Source organism: Sphaeramia orbicularis, chromosome 16, assembly GCF_902148855.1.
Source record: "Sphaeramia orbicularis chromosome 16, fSphaOr1.1, whole genome shotgun sequence".
Taxonomy (NCBI): Eukaryota; Metazoa; Chordata; class Actinopteri; order Kurtiformes; family Apogonidae; genus Sphaeramia; species Sphaeramia orbicularis.
The window spans coordinates 32,865,083-32,888,539 of record NC_043972.1 but is presented as its reverse complement, the minus strand read 5'-3'; the positions used below and the strand labels follow the sequence as shown (position 1 = coordinate 32,888,539).

At 37.7% G+C, this 23,457-nt stretch overlaps 1 protein-coding gene across 1 annotated transcript; it reads left to right on the top strand.

The window, feature by feature from the left end:
- The first annotated feature begins 8,126 nt into the window (after positions 1-8,126).
- fxyd5 (FXYD domain containing ion transport regulator 5) lies at positions 8,127-14,211 on the top strand. Its single transcript, XM_030158326.1, has 10 exons — positions 8,127-8,300; positions 9,550-9,595; positions 10,327-10,419; positions 10,699-10,842; positions 10,931-10,981; positions 11,572-11,637; positions 12,046-12,075; positions 12,161-12,235; positions 12,725-12,770; positions 13,236-14,211. The coding sequence occupies exons 1-10, from the start codon at positions 8,187-8,189 to the stop codon at positions 13,273-13,275; spliced, it is 705 nt and encodes a 234-aa protein (XP_030014186.1). The 5' UTR covers positions 8,127-8,186; the 3' UTR covers positions 13,276-14,211.
- The last annotated feature ends 9,246 nt before the right edge of the window (positions 14,212-23,457 follow it).

Here is a 23,457-nt window from a genome sequence, read left to right as displayed (position 1 = left end):
TGTGTCGGCTTGATATGAAAAGAAAAGAAAAGCCTCATTCGTTTTTATGTAACTGAAAATGTCAAAATGTTGCCATTATATTTGCTTAATTAAAACAGTGACATTTCTTAGTCGCACATTTTATGCCAGTTCTTCACAGTCGTCCTCCCCCTCCCTGTCTCTGTTTTGTCCTTTCACCTTTCACCTGTTTCTTTGAGCGCAGTCACCATCACTACTCATTGTTTAGCCTGGTAATAGACATAAATCAGTCAGCTGTCAGAGACAAAAGAGAACTGACATAACTGTGGTTGGCACTGGGACAGTAACGATGGCAGCACGCTAACGGTGCCACATAAACAAATACCATTCTATTTGAGCCGTCCAAATTCAGCAAAATCATTAGCACTGTATTATAAAACTACCCCTATGAAGTGCATTTTAAATGGTTTCTAATCAGGTTATTCATTGAAATTGTTGTAAACACACAGTATATCATTATTATTATTATGGCATGATGATACATTATAGAATATGCCAACTGTGAAAACTTACATTTAGCCACCATTGACATATCTTAATAGTGAAAAAGATGAATTCGGCATATCAAATTAAAGGTACAGACAAACAAAGAAAACATCCCTCCTCTTCGTTCACCTTCCATTAAAAATGTTAAAATTGCAAATGGCCTTCAATAGACATAGATTGATTTATTCATCCTGAGTTAATATATATATATACTTGAAAAAAGAAACTCCATGGAAGAGGACTCATAGAAATAAATGGCTTTTTCTAAGGTGACAAAAGCACAGCGATTCTTATTTTCAGGTGATTAAACACTAATGAAACCATAATTATGAATATTATATTCAATTTTAGGTAATTGATTCCTCTAAGCCCTACGCACTGCACACGAGTCATACACTAAGGCTTTGGAAATATTGTGTTTTACTCTTTACAATAAGGCTCCCCTGGTAGAATATAAATGGTAGTAATTCATGTAAATGGTCATGTTGGACCAGTTTTATTCAGCCCGATAAAAGGGATAAGATAAAGCAGCAAGATCTAACCAAACACAGACAAATAAGCAAGTGATCTTGTCAAATAATGAGCCTATACTGATGCATGGAAACTGTAATATATCTTTATTAACCCTTTCATGCATGAATTATGAGAACCGCAGTTAAGATGTTTTTCCTGAGTGTTTTTATTCCTCCTTAGGCATGAAAAAAAAAACAGTCCGATTGATGTTTTTTTTTTTTTTTTTTTTTTTAAGGAGTTACAAAAATGTCCACTCAGTTGGACACCATGTTTTTAATTTTTGAAACAAAAAAACATGTATTTAAAACTTAATATCAGGCACTAGTCTCTTTTCCATTGGACATCTGCACAAAACTTTACCAATATTTACTAAATGTTGAAAAAACAGAAGTGTGTAATGTTGTTTTTTCCATTAAATCATTAACGTGATGATTTGTTTATTTATTATCTTATTACCGCGAGATGACACAGAAGTCATTCCATAAACATGTCGATGAACATTAAAATATGTTGTTAATTTACAGATATATTCATTATTGTTATATATTACCCCTCAATCTCATACTAAATTAAAAAAATTATTCGGTTTCCTGATGTGTCCCCACATAGTGCCATGTTTCTTTTAAAACTCTTCTTCTTCACTTGTTGTAACATCTGTCAACATCCGTTTTTTTTTTTTTTTTAATTCACCTGACTCTAGTTGCAGAAAAAGGTCTTTCCATTACAGTTTTGCATGATATACCACTTGCGCTATGCCCAAAAAAACACCTCTTGCCAATGCAAAATCTTTTAATCAAAAATCAAGGTTTTTTTTTTTCCATTAAGCAAATTTTTATGCACAAGTTATATTTGCACAATTTGAAGGTCAATGGAAAAGCAACTAGTGATATGGAAAACTATACAATAAAAACATTTTTAATGCTGCTAATCAGATGTTTTCCCACATTTTAACATACTCTAATACTAGTTATTATTGACTTGATGGAGATAATATGCAAAAAAAAAAACCCTGTTGTGTTTGTTGATTTACACTACATGTTACCGCAGATCAGGTTTATCAAAAACTGCAGTTACAGTAACGGTATGAATTACACTGTATTGGATGATGAATATGTGTCCACTGTGTTGGCTGATGTGGAACTAAAACAACAAAACCCATGAATATACAAGAGAACAGCTGGAGAATAACTGTCCACTGTAGTGACCACTATGCATGAAAGGGTTAATGACCTGTAAAGCATTTACTATTTAATTATTGATGTAATTATAAAGCATTTATTATAGGAGTCTTACTGGAAAGTGGAAGCTCTTCCTGTGTAACGTGTCCAGATATGAACCTCATTACAAAGGTCTGTCCCTTCACTTTTACACCTCAGATAGTCGGAGGGAATCCCTACAATGGGATTCTATCATATGGTATTTAGCTTGGTTATGTCTTCAGGAAGTAAAGCTATATCTAGGCCCAGTCTTTAATCCTGTTTTCTCTCGGATTGAAGTTCAGCACCCGACATCATTGAGAGAGAGAAAACCATGCAGGGAATTTGTCTGACTGAGAGTGGGCAGTCAAACAGAGATAGAGACATAGAAGGCGGAGGCTTAGCTGCACTGTGGCCACCGTACAAAAGACCTACTCTGTTTCTCTTCTGGTTTTCATTATTGTACTTCAAGGAAGAAAAAGAATTTCAATAGCTTTTTTGCTTCTACTCTCTTTAGTATTTATTGATTATGAACATGTTTAGCTGCTGGCTGATGTTATCTTAAACCTGACACAACATACAGATCATAATCATGCACAACAGAAAACAGTGTTCATATGCTCTATGTGTTTTACTGTGAAGAGATCAGAAACTTCCTCAAAGTTTCCATGGCTCTTTTAGGTTCCTGTTACCTTGCAGTAAACACAAATAGTTGCCGGGCTCTAATAATATCCGTAAACAAATCTGTTACGCACACACTCTGTTTATCCGGCTATTGCTTTTTCCACTAGACTGATTCATCACATCAGCCTCATGAGTGCACATTTTCAAACATGCAACACATATAATAAGTCGAAACACATATACACTGGACAAAAATAGCTAATTGTGCATTTAACGTATGGTTCTTTTGCTGTTTTCATGGTTTCAGGGATGGCTCATTTATATGTAATTACTGTAAAATACTTTCATCAAATCATTTTCAAGGGCTAATCACATTGGAAATATTTAATTACAATATGTGAGAGGTGATATTCTGCAAGTTTGTAATCCACATCTACTAAATTCTGTTTCCGCAATGGCGCCTGAATGCCTGGAGATAAATCTCACCGTTTCACTGAGCTGCCTCCCCTCAATTAGGCTCCGTATTCTCCATCATGAGCTGCCAAGGTATGTTTGTCTCATTACTGAACAATTGTTTAAGTTCCTGTCAAGCTGACTGCTGTGTTCAGACCAAACGCCTGCTCTTGATGCATCATTTCAGCTCAGGCAGGGACAGTAATCTGCTAAACTGAAGGTTTGACAGCTCAATACTGTATGCTAGCCTCTATTTTTCTTCACTTGCCTCATGAGCATTTTGATATGTTGTGTTCAGAGGAATCTCAATTGAGCTCAAATACTCAGGCTGCATGCAATTATGTCAGAAGATATAACAAATGAGAAACTTTAATTAGCTCAGCTCTAGGACTGTTTTCACATCCTTTTCTATCTCCTCAAGGTTTTTCTTTATAAAACAAATATATGGTGAAATAATAGTCCTTTATCAGTTTTAAATGTTGTGCCACCAGTGTGGAGTTAACTCAAATTTAATTCCAATGTCGGCAAACCCTGTCATAGCTCTCATTATTTAGAGTTTTCGTTTTTAACTAAATAAATTACATTAAAAACAACCCCGGGTTTTACAAATGATTTTACTGGCAGTTATTGTGACTCGCTTTGTGGATCTGCTTTCCTGTTGTCAGTAATGAGAATGTAATTTGCCCTCCACTATGGATCAAAGAAGAACACAATAAAAAATAACAGTAGTCCATGAAAGATCACTGGTTAATCTTAATGAGGACAGATATGACAGCATATTGAAATTAAAGAGCATGTGGTCCGCTTTAATTAAATTGGGTTTGATGACTGGCCGTGTGTGTGTGTGTGTGTGTGTGTGTGTGTGTGTGTGTGTGTATAACAAGGTACAGTAGCAACATTATAACTCTGTACTGCAGATGTTGCAGTTGCAGATGCAAGAGAAGATGAAAGTAAAATGCCAAGAAGTCCTCATTAGATGTCAATTTGGGAAAAATATTAGAAATTATTTTTGTTCCTGTTTGATTTGTGTCCCTGTGAACACATACGATGAAGGTCATTGTAAATGAAGCAGAGGAGAGTGAGCACAAAGGACTTCAGTTACAAAGGGCTTCTTTATTTCTCAAAAATGAATCAATTTAAGTTTATGAAATAAAAATGACAAAAATGAAAAAAATGTTCTAGTATTTGTGTCTATGCAGCTAAAATGTTTGTATAGCATTCACTTTTCAATAACCAACACTTACACATTTTAACAAATTGGGTAAATGGTATTTATCCAATGCAAAACCAAACTAGTCCATGTGAGACATTAATTTGTATAAACGTGACATAAAAGGCCAGTGGTGATTCTGTTAGAAACCAAGGAACACAAAACAGGCACAGAGCAGTCTATTACACACATTAATATTTATCCTCTTATCACAAATAATAATGGACAATATGAACAATTTCCATGTTTTCTAAACTTTCTTATCAAAGTTACAGGGAATTTCTGTTCTTATAGGTTGTTCTTCCTACAACATCGGCATCATTCACCACAAAAGCACAAACGATCATCTACATCCAGAAAAAGTTAGCATACAAGTACAACACTTCCTGTTACACTTTGAACCATCAGTGTCTACATTAGCAAAGACTCCCACTAGTGGATAAACTGAAAACATATAGGCAGGTGAATGAAAATGGGCTTTAATACATGTTTTTGCACCTTTTCTTCACCTGGTTGCATTAAAAACAAGTGGTACCAGCCACAACAAACCCCACCCCTCGCACGTATTGTAGCTCTTTTTGGCATCGATCCAGCTGATGTCCTCATGTCTATGCGTGTGCTGATGTCAGCATATCAATTACCTCTATATATGTGCCAAGTCTGAAGTACATTGAAACAAAATTGATGTTTTTATAGATATTTGAAATTCAATTGAAAGTTGGGGGGGGGGGGGAGAAGAATTCATAGAAATTCATTAAAAAAATCAGATCTACTCTGGGTCACTGACAATCTATAAACCCAATTTGGTATGAATTCAACCCATAGTTTTGCTGCTAAAGTGTTAACAAACAAAGAAAAAAGAAACCAACAAACAAATGGTGCCAGGCACAACAAACCCCGCCCCTCATGTGTTGTAGCTTATTTTGGCATCGATCCAGCTGATGTCATCATGTCTATGCGTGTGCTGATGTCAGCATATCAATTTCCTCTATATATGTGCCGAGTTTGAAGTAAATTGAAACAAAACTGATGTTTTTATACATTTGAAATGTCACTCATTAAAAGTAATTGGGCGAAAAAACAGATTTAAAGCATTCATAAAATCTTGAACTTTGACCTACTTTTTCCAAAATGTAATCAGGTCTATTCTGGGTCACTGACAATCTATAAACCCAATTTGGTATGAATCCAACCAATAGTTTTGCTGCTGGAGTGTTAACAAACAAAGAAACAAAGAAACCGAACTGAAAACAGTTCCCCTTACCTCTTCTTTGGGGGGCGGGGTACTAATTTTACAGGCCAAGAAAGTTTCAGTTTGTTGTGAAGATAACAAAATAAAATCTAGTTTTTGTGAAATGGCTCAATGGACTGCATCTCTCATTGCACATTACACCAAAACGGCCGTAACTTCAGCATATTTCACCTTGGTCTCCGAGTGGGAGGTGAAAGGTATTAAAAAAGATGAAAATTACCGATTGTGTTGAAGCTGCAGAAACACTTTCAGTGACTCTGAACAGACCTTGGTCAAAAACACTTATGATGACTTCACTGTCATCTATTTATTTATGTATTTATGTAATTTCATCTACTTTTGTGTGAAACACTCATTGAACATAAAACACATCACTACGTCCAAAACAGACCTTTCAATTCCATACTTGAAGAACTAAAACGAGACGTGAACTTAATGCACAAATCAATACTGGTCATGTTGACTCAGCAGACCACGAAGAGAGAAAGTTAGGATGGCGTCACTTCTGCAAAATTAGGGCGTGGAGTCATTCTAGTACTTTCAAGTTTGGTGCTTCAACAGTTTTATAAACATCCATTTTTGTGACTAAAATTTAAACTGACTAAATGATGCTATGATTAAACTCTTAACTTCAGCATGGCTTCCCATTGGACACAATCAGAAAGGGCAGAACTATGACCGATTAAAACACTGAATCCTAAAAACTCACATTGTCTCTATTTTGGCCAAATTTGTTTAAGATAAATATCCTTCAGTTGTGCACCTCATTTCACTCAACACTAACTTGTTGATGGTGACATAAAACAGTGTGATAGTAGAGGTAAAGTTGAATAGAATTTGCTTAGAACAAATTAGAGGTTTGTTATTATTTAATTTTTATTTATTTATTTGCACATCATAAAACAGGAAAAAAAACAACAACATTCAAACAAGTCACATTATTGTGCAGGAGAGGTTAGAAGCCAAAAAAGGCTTATATGAATACCTCCCCAGAAATAAACAATAAGCAAGAAAAAAAGAAAAAAAGAAAAATACAATATAACTGTATTAATAAACTAAAGTAGCCTTAAATTTTTTCATGAATTAAAGTCTTTTTCAGATGCTTTTTAAAAAAAGATAAAGTAGGTGTTGATTGAAGTTCCGGTCATAGATTATTCCACAGATTTGGTCCACGATATTTCAAAGAATACTGACTGACAGAAGTTCGGCCGTACAGAAGATAAAATTTGCTTGAATATCATGTAGAATAGTTGTGAATAACAGAAGACAACATAAGAAATTCTGAAAAACTTTGGGAAGAATATGAGTTAAGTGAACATATTTGTACATGCAGACACAGGTCTGGTAAACGTTCACATCAAAAACTGAGAGAAGTTAGAATTTTTTGAAAAGAGGAGCAGATGAATCGAGTCTCTTAGAAAATTAAGTCATTAAGTTAAATTAAGTTCTTTAAGTCAAAAAAACCTAAGAGATATTATGTAGAGGTTCACACTGTAAACTCTATTGATACCACTTCATCCTAAAATCCCTCTTAAAATAAACACATGATGTGATTAGAGGACACACTCACCCAAAAGCATGTCCCACCACTCAGGACAAAGACCGTCCTTTTCTACTGTGGATAAACTGTGGGCTTTGTCTGCTCTAACAATTCAGTTTGTGCTTCATGGTTCAGTAATGTTGTCATTTTGGAATCACATACACAAGTGCTGCAGCCTTGAACAAAAAATATAGTATATTGGTAATGTTTTGCGTAATTGCACTTCATTGCACTTTGACTATTTTCACTCAGTTTAGTGCATTTACAAAAAAAAAGAAAAAAGGACTTTATAATGGCAGCAAAGCAATAAAGATAACTCAAAAAACAAAATTACTTTCTGAAATGCTAGGTGAAAGGTGAGTATTTAATGTAAGATTACCCATTTCAGAACATTCTAAATGTCGCTACATGCACAGGAGGAGATGTATAAAGAAAGCCTCATAATGAACATCTCCAGTAATATGTATGTTTATGTGTGAGTGTAAATATATCAGTCATGTGCATTTACAGCAAGGTCATTTATTTCTTGTTTGTTCAGGCTCCTTTATGAGCACACGTGTCAGATGGATCTGGGTAAAGAAGAGGTTGTATAAACATGAAGAGAGACACTGTCAGCTAGACAGGATGACAGACAGGCAAACACGCAGACAAAACCAGAAGCACATGAGATATAGTGTTGAAAATACAGAAATAGAGTTGGAAGACAAGCCACCATGCTGAGAGTCAGATGAACTTAAGACTCAGCGAGTGAGTGAGAAGAAAAAAAAAAAAGAAAAACAGAAAAAAAAAGTGGAATCCAAAGAGCTAAGCGAGGGAGGCCATGTCATGAGAAAGGGTGGGTGAGCAACAGACTGAAACACGACCGTTGGATGAGGAAGTAACAATGGTGAGCACATGGGTGTGGTTGGCTTGCACCCACCCCATCAGCCTGTCACAAGGGAAGCCGTGTGGATGATGAGACTGTGGATGGATCTCAGGACTTGGGGACCGCACAGGATGGATACTAAGGTAAGCACAAATAGCCTGGATGGATGACTAAATATCAGAAGGCTGAGGGGTGTTTTCGTGAAGCCGACTGAAAGGAGATTGATGGAGGATGACAGACAAACGGATGAACAGACAGACGGAGAGTGAGTGAGAGTGCTAGATGTGACAAACAGGCAGGCAGGTCAGGCTAGGGGAAGGGAGAGATGCCTGTAAAGCCCAAGGGAAACAGGCCTCATCTTGACATATGCTCTGGAGTGAAATGAAGATTGGCATGACCTGCTAATCTGAGCTGTCACAGCTCATGACGGCATCAGACGCTCACCTGTCACTGTGTTCCCAGCCTGGAGGACAAGCTGCCACCAGTATAGGTCAAAGATCAAGATTCATTTTCTGCTGGGGGTAGATTCGAGCCGAGCCACTGGCCCAGACTCCAATCTGTCACTATACCTGCCTGTGTGGAAGAAAGAGTCCAAGGCACTGTTGTATTGCTATGATTTTTATTTATTTATTTATTTTTGCCTGTACCTGTTTCCTATAGTGATCTGTTTTAAGTAAGGGGCAATATTCTGTGAGGGGGAGGAAAAAGTATGTTTTTTTGTGACTCAAGGAGTTTTTTTTTTCTTTTTTTTTTTTCTAATGTTAAAAAAAGTTGTTTTGACATCTCTTCCACTGCCAATTTTAATTGGCGACAGATGCAAACTCAAAAAAAATGTGATGAAGTTTGATCAATAGTGCCACGAGGTTCAGGACAGATATGAGTGGGAGGATCGCATGCACAATGTAGGGCCTCGATCACTCAATTTTGACAAATAAAAGTGAAGAAAAGAAGTGGTTATAATGTGTTTATCTTCCAAAGTTTGACATTCAAAGTAAGAATCTGTTTTCGACTACGCTGGGTGGTGTGGGTGATGTTGTCACAGTGTTTTATGGGGAAACAGAAGTGTGTGTACATGTGCTTCTAACCTCAATGACTACTATTTCCTGTCTGGTGGACCTGTGTCGTACAAAATGTTCCAGAGCAAATGATCAATGCTTCAGTCATCTCAGTAGATCCTTTAATTTACCATACGGTGTTGTTCAGGTCATTACCGTAATACCTGCCCCAGCCCTCTCAAATCCAGAGGCTTCATTTACACAAATACTGAGGGAATACATTCAAACTAACCTCATTAAATGTATTAATTTGTTAAACTGAAGTGAAATACCTGCTGTTTACACTTTCCACATCATTATTTCTTTTATTTTCATAATGTTTTGTTTTGTTTTTCAGATTTTTTCAGCTTCCCTGGCTTTTTTCCTGTTTGCCACGTTAAATGGTAAGAGCAAAAACTGTAATTTTCATTCCTCAAATGTTATTTAATTACCTCACTGAGAAATAACATGTTGAATTGAGCTTAAAGTGTAGCTTGGGAGAAGGGAGCAGCCTGGGAGCCAGTAAAATGTTGAAGAATTTACATAAAGGTTTGCAATGAATATTCAAGAGCAAGATAATGAAATATTTATGAATATGACAATGTAAACAAAGTCCTATTTTGTGCTTGAAATATATGTGACACTTTTGAAATTATACAAATTAGAGTGAGCAATAAATCATGACTTTAACAGGCAAGTTCACTCATATGGGTTCATTAAAGTACTCAGAATCTCAGCATTAACCCAAGAAAGGGGAGATTTTGTAGAGCTGCAGCACTAATTGGAAGGTGCTGAGTGAGTAAACAAACAACAGCGTTTCTGTCCTGTAGTTTCACACAACAATCCAACTCTGTTGTTGCCAGAGGTTTTGTAAGAGCTGCTTCTTTGTAACTGCTCTGCCCCACTCATAGGACTATTATTGTGACATACTCTCCATGCATCTGCAGCCTTCTCAGCCCCTGCATGGACACATACTCAAGTCTGCCAGGAATACATCACAGCATTGTCTGACAAAGTCACAGAGGGAAACAACACAGTTCTTTGTTCTTTTTGTGAAGTGTACTGTATGGAGGCCTTAGTGTGAGGCTTCCTCTAACTTGTGTTTTCGCTGATTAGATATGTCTTTTCCCTGCAGTGGCAACAGCTCAGGCTCCCACAACCTCAGATGAAAAGGAGCCTCTGAACAGCCATATGACCATCTCAACAGCAGCGCCCACTTCTGCCACTGGTGCGCTTCTTGTACCTATTCAGATCTTGCTTTGCAGACTTTAAACTCTCTCTCTCCGTTTAGCTCTTTACCTGTAGGTCTTATTCTTTCAAGGCACTCTCATAACCTTGTCTAAGATAGATAATATAGATAAGATAATTAATGTAGACTAGATCTGAGGAGAAATGAAGATATTTTTGAACTTTAGATATACTACACTGGATGTTTTCCTGCTTTATTTGTTTGAAAATGCAGGATGTCTTTTGGTTTAATTTTATTCAAACTGTCTTGGTATAACAGGAAGAAGATTAGAAAGCAGGGTAACTCGAGACGCTGACTCTTCACCAGAAACTTCCCCTGTTGCAAAAACCACAGGTTTTAACATGAACAGTGACAGCACAGTGAACGTCATCACTACCACATCAGTGACAAACACATCAAGAGGTAGTCCATTTACTTAGTTAATGTTTATGTTCAAACCTAAATTAACCCAATAATTCATCTACTTGGTGTGATGTTTATGTTCCATTAGGTTCTAAAGAGGAAACAACCAAACTCCAACCAAATACGACATCCCGCAAAGGTGCAGTACATTAATTTTCTCTAACTAACATTTTTAAACACCCACTTGGTGGAGCCACTGAGTCTGGTTCGTAGATAAACCACTAGTACTCCAGTAGCATCCCCTAACACCAATAAGACAGGCTTACGGTAAGCTTTCCCATCAAGAATGCAGAAAGCTTTAAAACTAATTATGAGGTAATTAGCAAATGTCTAACTCCCTGTCCTTGTCGAGATATACAGAATATTTCAGCCACATTTTTACAGCACCACGGAAAGAGGGACGGTACCAGAATGAGAGCAACACAGAGACAGTGCTGATATACTTTGGAATTTCCGTCTGAGAGCCATTTCACTGAAATATTCAGAAATTCAATTAAGTTTTTTTTAAACATAGTAATGCACCTGGAATTTAATGAGAAGTAATTATGTATGGACTCATGGCAAAGATAAGGTGTCAGTAAGTCCCGGAAAAATGTGAAATTATGCTTCTGCACTAAAAATGAGTGTATTATAAATACTAGACTTTATTAATATAAAATACAAAGAAGAAAGAGAGCTAGAAAAATAATCATGGAAACTGTTTTACTGATTTTTCCCCCACTTCCACAGTGACACCAGCCCCACCTGTATTTGAGACAACCACCATAAAGAAGATCTATCTTCCTGTTGCCTGGGGTAACTAAAATTTTCCTACTCCATAGTTACCTTAAATGCCACAGGCATTGTGGTTTTATTGTTATCTCATGGCAGACTGACAGTATCGCAATTCCCTGTCTTCCAAACAAAACCCATGGCGGAGAGGTAGAATAGAGCACCTCACTTCCTCTCTTGCCAACAGATTAATGCTTGATTGTACCTTATGCACGTAGAGATAAGATATTTGTGTCCTCATGCTGTGCTGGCTTACCACAGATAGAGTTTTGATACACCATCAACAGTATGTCAGCTGGGCCAGTAGATCTGTCGTGCCATACCTGACTGTTGTTCCCTGGCGATTGTGTCTTTTTTCTCGTTGTAGAGGCTTGCTCTGTTCAGCAGTCAAACTTAATTCAATACTTTTCTTTTTACTTTCTTTTCTAATAGATCCAGCATGGGACCAGGGTTTCACCTACGGTATGAAGTTACTCATGACTGTGTTTTTGTGTTCCACACTGTGTCAGCTGTGCGTCTCTTTAATGTCTGTTTGACTTGTGTCCAGATTACGAGTCCCTTCGCCACATCGGACTGTCCATTGCTGCAGTGCTCTTCATCATAGGCATAATGGTCATTGGCTGTGAGTTTGACTATTTAAGATACAGTCGTGGAAAAAATTATTAGACCATCAAAAGTCATCAAAAACAATGGTTATGCAATCAAGAACTAACTCCTGTGTGTATCATGTGACTAAAACAGACAGAAAAGAAAACATGCAATGCCTAAAAGCCCTGTTTTTGGCAGTACAATGCCATAGATATTGATGTAAGAACTGAAGTAATTTTGATTATTATCAAAAAAACATGGAAAATGGATAGATATCAGCTCTGAAATTAAACTCTTATGAGCTATTTTCGTTATCATTATATTTGTCCAAACAGATGTACCTGTAGTTGTACCAGGCATTCAAATGAACAAGAAATTGAAGAAAACAAGGACTAATCAATTTTTCTGCGACTGTAAATTTGCCTTTTGTAATCTCTTCTTTTTTAAACCTCTGTGCTGATATGTAACCTCTATTCTATCCCATCTCCTTTCTGTCTTTTTTCCATTTAATCTTTAACTGCAGGTGGAAAAGTCTGCCGGATTCCTAAGTGTCATAAGAGGTCATCAAAGTAAGCAAAGCTCCAATCTTTACTTTAGTTTTACTAGTGATTGCTATTCACAACGCATATGTTTGAGACGGATATGATGAAAATGACTGTTGAATAATTTAAGATATATCAAGCTGACAGACAAATGTAATGTTTGACTAAGTTATAGTCCGTTGTGCATTTTATGGCTTGGCTGTTGGTAGCTGAATGAGTTAAGTGATTCATATCAGCAGCTATTGGATGATATATGGAAAACAATCAGTTACTTCAGACATATAATAACTCTACAGAATGCTGACTAAAATCTCTCTGATGATTAATAGATGACAAAGATTATGATTCAGCTCTTTGTTGGGTAAAACTAAGACAGACCGACGGCTACAACTACAAACTAATTTGTTTGTTTTCTTGTATTTTCTATCTGATGAATATAATGGATTGCTTAAATGTTGGATTCTTTCAGTGTTCTTTGTGTTTTCTCCCCAGGTCATATCGAGTGGTCCAAGGCGAAGGAGAGAAAATGTGAACAGTGATAAAAGGATGAAGCTGAAATGTAACATCAGGCAAACACTTAGGAGTGTCTTAGAAACACAGTGAATAAACAGAAAAAGAAACATCATTTATGCTGACAGGAGAAAATCTGGCACTGATGGTTTAATGTTCAATGTTACTACTGTAGTAAAACTTGGTAGAAATACACTAAGAAATAAGGTGACTATTTATGAACAGTGAAAACTATAAGGACAAAATCAACATAAATCACATGGGACAGTCAGCAAGTGTTGCCAGAGCATCTTCAGCACACCTTGGGATGGATTCTATCACCTGGAAAATGGATCAGAACTGTTCTTCCAGAGGATATTCCCTTCATTTTGTATTTGGATGATGGCGATGTTGAACATATCCATCTAAATCTCCCACAGGTGTTAAATGAGGCTGAGATTTTGTGACTGTTAAACCATATGAGTCACATCATTTTCAGAGTTATCGAACCGTTGAGTGAACTCATGCCCGATGGATGTGGGCTTTACTGTCGAGAAAGCGTCCACACCCTTAGGATTATTCCTTAATTTGTCACTCATCTGTGTCTTGACACTTTATGAGATGAATCACACTGTAATCATACCCTTGGCTACGAAGCAGGTTTGTTTCTAATGACCTTTGTACTGTATCACATGTTAACACGACCATACAACAGTCACGTAGCTAGGATTACTATTAAATATTGTGACAAATGAACTCATCTACAGTATGTCCTATATTCAATGGTCTCACACAGTATGTATGTTCTAGAAGGAACTAAAAATAAAGCTGGGTCACTTCCTCTTCCTGATAGTTACTGCACGCTCTTTACAGTTTCAATCTCAACAAAAACACGATGTTTTGTAAGCAGTGTCTAAGCCTCTTAGTTGTTCCATGCTTGTAAGTGAGAAAAGCCCAAGATTAAATGAGATCCACTGGAGCATTGTCTTTGTATTCATATGGTACAAAAATGTAGACAACAAACTGGGAGAAACCAAGCAAATAGGTTTAATGTCAGAGGCACATTTTGAGATTCAACAAAGCTACATAAGTGCCCTCATTGCTGTCAGAATCAAACCAAAGGGGGATAGAGCTGTGCAAATGAATTAATCCAACATACAGTCACCTATTTGCAATACTCACAGGGCTTTATGTGGCCTTAGGTTTTTATATATCAGAAAATACATGTGATTCAGGCACAAATCAGATATAAACGTTTGAGTGGATTCACAAATACATATGGATGTCAAAGAAAGAAACCAATACCTTACATTTAATCAAACCTTTTTATACACAATGTATAAATGAACAGTGGCAATAACATTTAGAGAGTATAAAAGACATGATTTTTATGTGTGGGATATTTTGCCATGAAACCCAATGTCGATCCATGGCTCAGCATAGTAAATATATATATTATATTTAATATCTGGCAAGAAGAGAATCAAACATTTCTAAAAAATAAACATCATATACATCATATTTGGAAATTACCTGCTACATGTTTTATATTTACAAAAGTAGTGTTAAAGCAAAGTCTGTCAGGGTCCATTTGTGAACAGACAGACTTTGCTTTACAATTTTTTGGGGGAGACTTAAAAGAGACAACTCTGCATTTAGATTTTGCTGCATTATGATTTATTTGTCCAACAGAAGTGAACGTGACTAAATGAGAAAGTAGACTATACGTATAAAAAACTGAAATGTTTTGCATTGTAGTTTTTGTCCAGTTGTCCTCCGCTTGAAATTCTGGAATACACTGAAGACGTTTCAGGCAATTCTACAATTACGACAAATAATACATACATACATACATACATACAGTAATACATATGCACAAATAATAATTACATGTGATATTTTGTCAGAATTAAAATAAACAAGGATTTACTATTCCAGAGTAACTTTTAACAGGGATCTAAATACAGCGCATACCTTTGAAAATGTGACTACACTGTTGGGTTTATTTGCTCTCATGTGGCTGGAATAGACCCAAGCCCTACCCCAGTGATAAAATGAGATGTAAAATTTAGCAGGAGAGCAAAGTGAGGTCTTGTTTTGACAAATGCATTTTTGTCAAATTATTTCCAATGTGTTATTATTGACTTCATATGTTGTTCTTCTACTACAAAAAACAAAACAAAACAAAACAAAAAAACCTGATCTACTATACAGGAGGAGTATGTACGCTACCTCTTTAACCTTTGCATAGAAACCTCCTTTCTCTGCATTGGAGCAAATAAGACAACCAGCGCCTTGGGGTTAAAGCTTTTTTTCACAGGGCATGATTAATTTCCATTTAAATGAAAATAGAGAAGCAAAGGATGCGCCATCATGCTCCATATGAATGAGTCGAAGGCATTGTTGGTATTTTCCCAATAATGCCCCTCGCTTTATTTGAGTCACAAGATTTCTTCACCCCCTCTCATACCCAGCCTCTCTCTACCAGTACGCCAGGCATTAATCTAACTCTACAGTATTCAGAGAGCTATTTACAATCCTTGACACTGTGGACGTTAACGTGAAAGCCTTTCAAAGTGAAAAAGAAAGGGGGAAGAAAAAAAATCATCATTCACGGTAGTCGATTAATTTGCTGCTCTGCAAAATGTTCGCACTTTAAACTTCTCTATTCTTTTTTTTTTTTACTGGGGGGTTGAGAAGAGGGAGAGCAGGTTTTATCTTCTTATTGCAACTGCCTCCTGTCAGTCCTAATGGTCCAGGAACAGAAGATGTCAGACAAGTGAATAGGAGAATGAAGTGAGTACTGGGCTGGCTTAGTGTGGATTAGCATGGTTTGTCTCACTCAATGACTATTTCACACAGACAGGTCTGCTCCACATGTACCAAATCAAACACAAATACTGTTTCACTGCATAGCTGGTGGCAATAATTTCTTGTTTCAGGTAGTGAAAAAGGGGGAGCTCTGGCTATGCTAAATTATCCCTTTTAACAAAAGAAGCTTTAAGCCATATTCATTGGCTTTGATTTGGATTCCTCAAATAGAATCCAATTAGAAGGTTTGAACATGTTCCAAATGTCCCAGGCTAAATTGTGTGCATGTGAAGTACAAATGGCTGGGACAAAAAAAAAAAAAAAAAAAGACAAGCATAAAACAGAAACGGTAGAGAAAAAAAATAAACATACTGCATATGTATTGATAGGAGGTTTTGAAGAGCAATGAACTGAACAGTGAGGAGCAGGCTACTGTGTGAAGAAGTCTATCCTGAGTCAGAAAGTTGGAGATGACACAGCATACAGCATCGCTCCTCTCTTGCCTCAGTTATGGGACTGCTACTCTGCCAGGAACTAGACTGCCCCTTTCTTATCCTGCTCTGTCGGCACAGAGTAAATCCTGAAAAGAACAGAAAGGACAGGGCACAGGAAAGGGGAAATAAGGGGGTAAAAACAAAAAAAGAAAAAAGATTAGTGAGATACAGCAAAAGTATGTCATCTTCCAGTTTAGATCCTTTTTCAGTTTGTTGGGAGAAAAACACACGAAACATCCTTGTGTGTTGGAATTCAGGAAACACACGTCTGCCTTGTGGTGCAGGTCTCTGACAGGTGCATGGTGACTGCTTCGCCTCAAAACACAGCTCATCCCCAGGTGGGTCTTATAAACCTGGCAAGGCACTGTTGATCTAACAAGCCAGAGGTTGCTGTGTGATTAAGCCTCTTTTCAGCGGAGCGATCAGTCAGCACCAAACACTGCCAGAGCTGACTGCAGCCCCGCGAGGCAGCCAGTAATCCTGCAGAGGAATTTAACCCTTGCTTATTGACTTGGGTGCCTGCTCCACACAATGGTGGTTCTGCAGGTTCTTGTAAATCTCTGGAGACTGACTTGAACTCTGTCACCCCATGGACTGAACCTGTACGCTGTTGGCCCAACGCAGGGTGAAACAAACCAACTAATATGAAAAAGTCTTGCAACTAAATCTCAGATTAAATAAGCAACGTGTATATAGAAAGAGTGTGTCTGTTGAACTGGTTTAGGCTGTTCCTTTGTCTGATCGCTGTTGGCAGAATGTTGTCATGACGCTAGAATGAGTGTTTGCTTTATTTTTCTGAGTAGGGCTGTCAACTCAAACTTCAGTTCATCAGGCAAGTGTTTGGAACAGGTTACGTCCTGTCCCACTGGGTCATACAGACCTGGTGGCACTGTCTTAAGGCTATTGTTTGATGTCTAAGACTGAAAAGGGTTAGAGGTGGGGAGTATTTAGTGGTAGCGAAGGAGGACCTCAGGCTGAGATACTAATTGCTGCACAAGTCCAGACGGGCCCAGATGGGTGGATGCTGGTTGCGTTTTGCCACCTGAGTGTTTTTTCTGTACTTTTAATGCTGACAAGTGAAGTAGGGCAAATTGGCAAGGCAGCTGAAAGGCTGTTACCCACCAGACTGGTTCTGTCACCTGCAGGCTGACTTAGCACAAGTGGAACATGCATACCTTTGAAAGACACTATAACAGTAGTAGAGATTTTGTCTCCATAGTGAAGTGTAAAAATTAAGCCGAGAGAGAGAGGGAAAAAATAGATCAATAATACATGAAAAACAAACCAAAAACAAATATCAATTTTAAAAACAGAAATTTGACCTTACCCTTGCTGCCGCCTGTGCATGTGGCGTCTCACTAACATTATGGCTGCGAGAAAAAATGAAGAAAAGGTCACAGTTACCCAAGAGAAAAGTTCATATTTGCTTAGGTATTAACAAGGCACTCAGGGGTAATACTGATTCAGGTTATGCACTGAAAGGCTTTAGAGCATGTGTTTGTCAACTGTGGGTATGAAATATTATTTCACTAAATCATGTCCCAACATAACAGAGTACTTACTGATTATCGCTGCGACTGAAAGAGTGAGTGCGGCCACAGCTACAACAACAATAATGAGGGTTATCTGATCTAGAAAACAGAACAAAAGAGATCGGTTATACGTACGTCAGTGTGTGGCATTTTGCACATCTATTTAGTTTAATATTTTAATAGATTCACTGTTTTATGCTTATTGCAACTGAAGAACTTCTCTCACCTGATGATTCTTCATTAATCGATGGACTTGCTGAGCCATGCATTAGTCGGCTTTCTGTAACGTGGCGAAGAGAACAATCATGAGCACCACTGCTGAACTCAGAAAGCAACAGTACAACCAAAATTTCTCATTGAGATTTTTCAATAGCTATTTGTTTTCATATCTAATCCATTTTGTCAAAGGGTTGTAAAAGAGCAGTTTATTTGACACATTTTGACACGGCAGGAGAAACGCAAATAGAGATGTGAGAATGATATTGATCTTAATATCCAACATGCTCGACTGCTCATTTGATCATTTCTAGCTATGTGGAGAGAAGGCTGTGTTTGGCTGTAAGAGAGAACTGTAGTATAAAGGCGGCTTCCCAGACTGCTTTGCTCTAAACAGATCTGTAATTCTATCAAATGTCCATCAGAGCCAAGATGAGGAGTGACAGAGAGAGGTGTGGAGAGAGAATGAGAATGCCAATGTCGATTAGTTGACCAGCGGGATGGCTGAGATGTCAACATGTTCATTGGCCTTTCAGCAGAATCCACAGGGCCTCTCCAGGGAGCTAATTGATTCCATTCAGGCCTTAATGGTCGGGAGGAAGGAAAGCCAACAGGGGCTGCAGCCCTTCACACATCTCACTGGGCTAGAACGCCCAAAACACGATGCTGACTTATGGACAATAATTACAGGGGCCATAACCTTCACACACTTTCTTCTGTACGGCTTCCATGTTGGTGTTTGTGGGAGTAATCCTACTACACTCCTCTACACTCTTGGGAAACTGAGGTAATAAACTCACCATCTTTCCGAATTGGGAAGTCCTCATCATCCAGTCCTGTGAAACAGAGAGAAATCAGATGCCTGTAAGACTGCCCTGAAGTGTTTGCTTCTAAGGTGTGAGTATTTTGTAAATAAAAGATAATGTTACAATGTCTGAGTTCCACTGTACAATAACACCTTTAATCTTTCAGCATTGCTATTGATTGTGGGTTTTATGAGGTCAGTTTAGGCCAAATGCCTCAGGGCAAAATATAAAAAGTACAGTAAAGAATCAATACTTTTCACACACAAAAAACAACTAAACCATATAGTACACGAATTAAGAATTGTGAGCAATAAAGCAACTGTAAGCTTATAAACAAGATACAATCAGCTGTGTAGACAGACTCTTTGTGTTGCGTGAAATTGCTTAAATTAAGTAATCGAGTAATAATGTGGGTAAAAATAGACAATTTTGCTCTTGTGCAGGCACTCTGCTGTTACAAATCAACACCATGATCAAGTCTTTCTATACTGACATGTAATTAAGCAGCTTATGTCAACAGACTTATCTAGTGCGACCCCTGACATGAGTTAATTACTTCATACATGGCCTAAACAATGTTTTTAGCCTACCACTGTCAAGAAGATGTTGGAAATCACAATAACGTGCATTATACACGGAAAACAAAACATGCTAAGGGCTTATAATGTTAAAAGGCATAATAAAAATAGAATAAACTCCAGTTAATTGACAACTTAATACATCAAATAACTCTTAATTTTTATTATTTACTGTGCAAATAAAGAAATCCAACATACCTTCACCACCCGATCCTTCCACATCATATGATAAAACTGTGTGAATAAGGAGCAGAGTATTTATCATCATTAGTTTCAAAGGCTACAAACATGGATATATTCAGACACACTTGGATGAGCGGTATGGAGGAATATGTAGGCAACAGTACGTGGGCAACTTAGATCTAACGGTGCATTTAAATGATAAAGTTTGCATCTTAGGTTTTCTGGAATCATCTATAAAAAAGGACAGCTATAGGAATGGATATGTTGTTGGTAATTTCACTTTGTTTGACTTTTCCTTGATGTTTTCCAATATGCGAATACACCTCCCCTACCGTAGCAACTACACATTAGTCCTGTTGCACAGACTACAGACACCACACACACATAGATGGGTGAGAAAAACATGCAGGCACAGGGATGCATAGGATCTGATTAGATGTTTATCACCTGAAAGCGTCACAGAGATGAGAACATACCAGTAGCAGCTGGCAGCAGCAGACACAGGAACAGCAATCGCATCATCTTCAAATGCTGCAGGAGAAGAAGTTAAAAATATCTGCTATTAATATTCAGCCACTGATGTGTGTGAAATCTTGGTGTTTTTGGTGTAGAGACTGCGATGGAAAGCAGTGGTTGTATATGCTATTGTGGCTCATGAGGTGTATATAGTTTCAGAACTGCGCTCTACCAGTAAGTGGAAAACTACAAATTTCAAGTCACCTGTTTGAACTGGTTGAAAAGTGCATGTGTGCAAATATAGATAGTAATCTGAGGTATCTGAGGGTCAGTGACTGAGAACCATTTCCCACAGTGCTCAGCAAAAAACGTTTTGGGAATACAGTTACATTGAGCTGGCAATTCAATATTTTCCCCCTGCCTATGCAAAGTCTGAGTGTGGTGCCATGTGTTGAGCAATAAGAGAAAACAGTCAAAGAACTGCCTTTTTTGTCTAATAAACTCAAAATTAGAATAGAGGAGAAAAATGAACCTAATGTCATATGTCAGCTTTAACTTATCACATAAAAATCCAAGATAGATAAGAACAAGCGACGCATTTATAATGGCTGTCAATTTTTTTTTCTTGTTATTGTTCTTGAGGAGAAATCGCACAATTTCCTCATGGCAAAAGTCCCAAAACCAGTCCTACCTCCGCCTGACATCACTACCACATAGATGTGAAACGCAGATGTTTTTAGCCCCATTGAACAAAGCCGCAGCTGTATCAAACACAATACGACTGACGATATTTTTAAATGGGAAAACATAGGAATGACCTCTGTTCCAGTGGAGGTCCCGGATAAAGCCCCATTTGTCAGATTAGTCATTAAGTTTGGCATGAGATCAGGAACCAATACTATTCATTTAATGCTAAATACTGCACACCCATTGACCTTTGTGACAAATAGTATACTTTAGAACCCTCTTCATTGTTATCCATGCCCATTGTATGCTTATTTCCTCTAAAGTTAATGACTATGTGGAAAGAACTGAAGAGACCCACATTATTAAGGTGCAGATTATCCAACAGGGCACTGAGGGATAAAAACAAGCCTCCTACAATATACTCCCACACCATTGTACAGTTGACACTCATTACTACAACTTTAGGGAAGTAGTTAATGCTCATGTATGTTAGATAAGCTCGCTGTACTGTACATTTCAACTAGATTTTCAGTTTTGGTGAATGCAAATGACTGAGAACCAGGGGCATTTAGAATAAAGATACATAACATCCGTAAATTTTTTTTAGATTTGGATGAATTTGAGAAAAAAAAAAAAAAAAAAAACGAATATGTGTAATCTTATTTTTATGTGCTGCAATACCCTCACTTTCATCCAAGACAAATGTCCACGCTGCAGGGCCACACAGGACTGAGAGGGCCCAGTCCACAACAAGATTATCTTTATGCTAAATGAGCAGAACGGTATCAAGAACTGTTTTGGTTGACTATATTGGAAAAGATGTTAATCACAAAACTGCGGCTGATTGGAGAGGGAGTGCAGTGTGGGCTGTTCTGGCCTCTTGAATAGCTGCAGTAAATCTCCAAACGCAAACAGTCTAAGAAGCTGCAAATAAAATCCCCTTCTGTATCCAATTTGCTTTTCAGAGTCGCTTTGGGTGAAATAATAAGCTGATCCAATTTGAAAATATTTATCAACCCAGCCCGCTGCCTCTGTATCAAAACGGCTCCTGACGCCTGTATTATTTTTCAAATTGGGTAATATATTCTTGTACATCTGAATGCCGATTGAATTTACTCTTTAATACCAGACCCAATTTGCAACATATAATAATCAGTGGCTTGCTTACAAAGTAGACATGCCGGCTGTCCTCAGGCTACAAATGCAAAGATCATAGAAAATAAATACAAAAAAATGACAAGAAAGGCATACAGTGCACTTTAACTGGACTGTGAATGCCTCTTGTTTTTGTTTCATTTCCCCAACGCAGCTTTTCACTTAGAGGATTAACCCTGAACCTCATACCTGTCTGGCTAGGCTGGCTCACACAACACTAAAACCTTGTTTAGCAGATTTAATTTTGAACAGTTTCCAGTGCTTCCAATCAAGTTCAATCTATGTAAACAAAATACACAGCAACAGATTTACGTGTGCATAAACAGAAGCGCATGCAGAGACACTGACTATCCCTTTCTTATCTGCCTGCAAAGATAGTAACCTCATGCTCAGCCACTGTGCATCACTGACAAGACTGACACCAGCGATAAAGTCACTAACATGAGCAGATATCAGAATGTAGTCCACAGAGCACACGGGGAAGCAAATAGAAGAACAAGGAATTGAGAATTTGAAGATTTTAATGACTGTCAAAGCTAAAACCAGCCTTTAAGAAATACTGAGCACTAAAGACAACAAAGAAAAGGAGAAAGTGCGAAAAAGAAAAGGCTCCCAGGTCATTTGTTATTCATTGCCATTCAATTTCATAAAAGTGGTAGCTTACTCTGGTTCAGTGAAGAGAGAAAATATTCTCATTGAAATGTTTACTCAAGTCTGCCATCTCCACAGGAGTTGTTTATCTAAGTAAGTTTGATGCAAGTTCTTTTTCTCATATCTCAAAACATAACATACTTTGCTGTGCCACTGGACCACAAAGTAACAAGGAAACAAGCAATAAAATACCAAAAAAAATAAATAAAAAAAGACAAACTCACAGTACCTCAGTCACCAGAAAGCATGCCACTGCGCAATCCACTATCAATAAACAATGAGTCTGACAAGTGAGCAGCTATTTCCAATACAAAAGTGTTTTGTGTGTGACCTGTTGAGCATGAGTCCAACAGTAAAACAACTAAGAGGATATGAGACTGTGTCTGACAATGATAGTCTCCTTGGTGACATATCCTGTATTTGCAACCCCCCCCCATCTCTCTCTCTCACCCTTCCCTTGCTTGTATGTTAAAAAAATCTAAACTCTGTGAACACACGCAAGATTGAGTAATCGTGGTTGTAAAAGTTGTAGTTTTAACCTCTGATGCGACTGTAACATCAACAACCACATCAAGACATGCAGGGCACGAGCACGTACACCTCAGGTTTACTTTTTATCAGATGGAGACAAAGCTGTTGTATTTTGTTTTGTTCAC

Excerpts from the sequence above, each read along its gene's own strand:
- fxyd5 (XM_030158326.1), top strand. The coding sequence starts at position 8,187 with ATGGGTGTGGTTGGCTTGCACCCACCCCATCAGCCTGTCACAAGGGAA. Across the intron at positions 12,236-12,724 it reads AGGCATAATGGTCATTGGCT|GTGGAAAAGTCTGCCGGATT; the intron begins GTGAGTTTGACT and ends CTTTAACTGCAG. Across the intron at positions 12,771-13,235 it reads TGTCATAAGAGGTCATCAAA|GTCATATCGAGTGGTCCAAG; the intron begins GTAAGCAAAGCT and ends TTTTCTCCCCAG.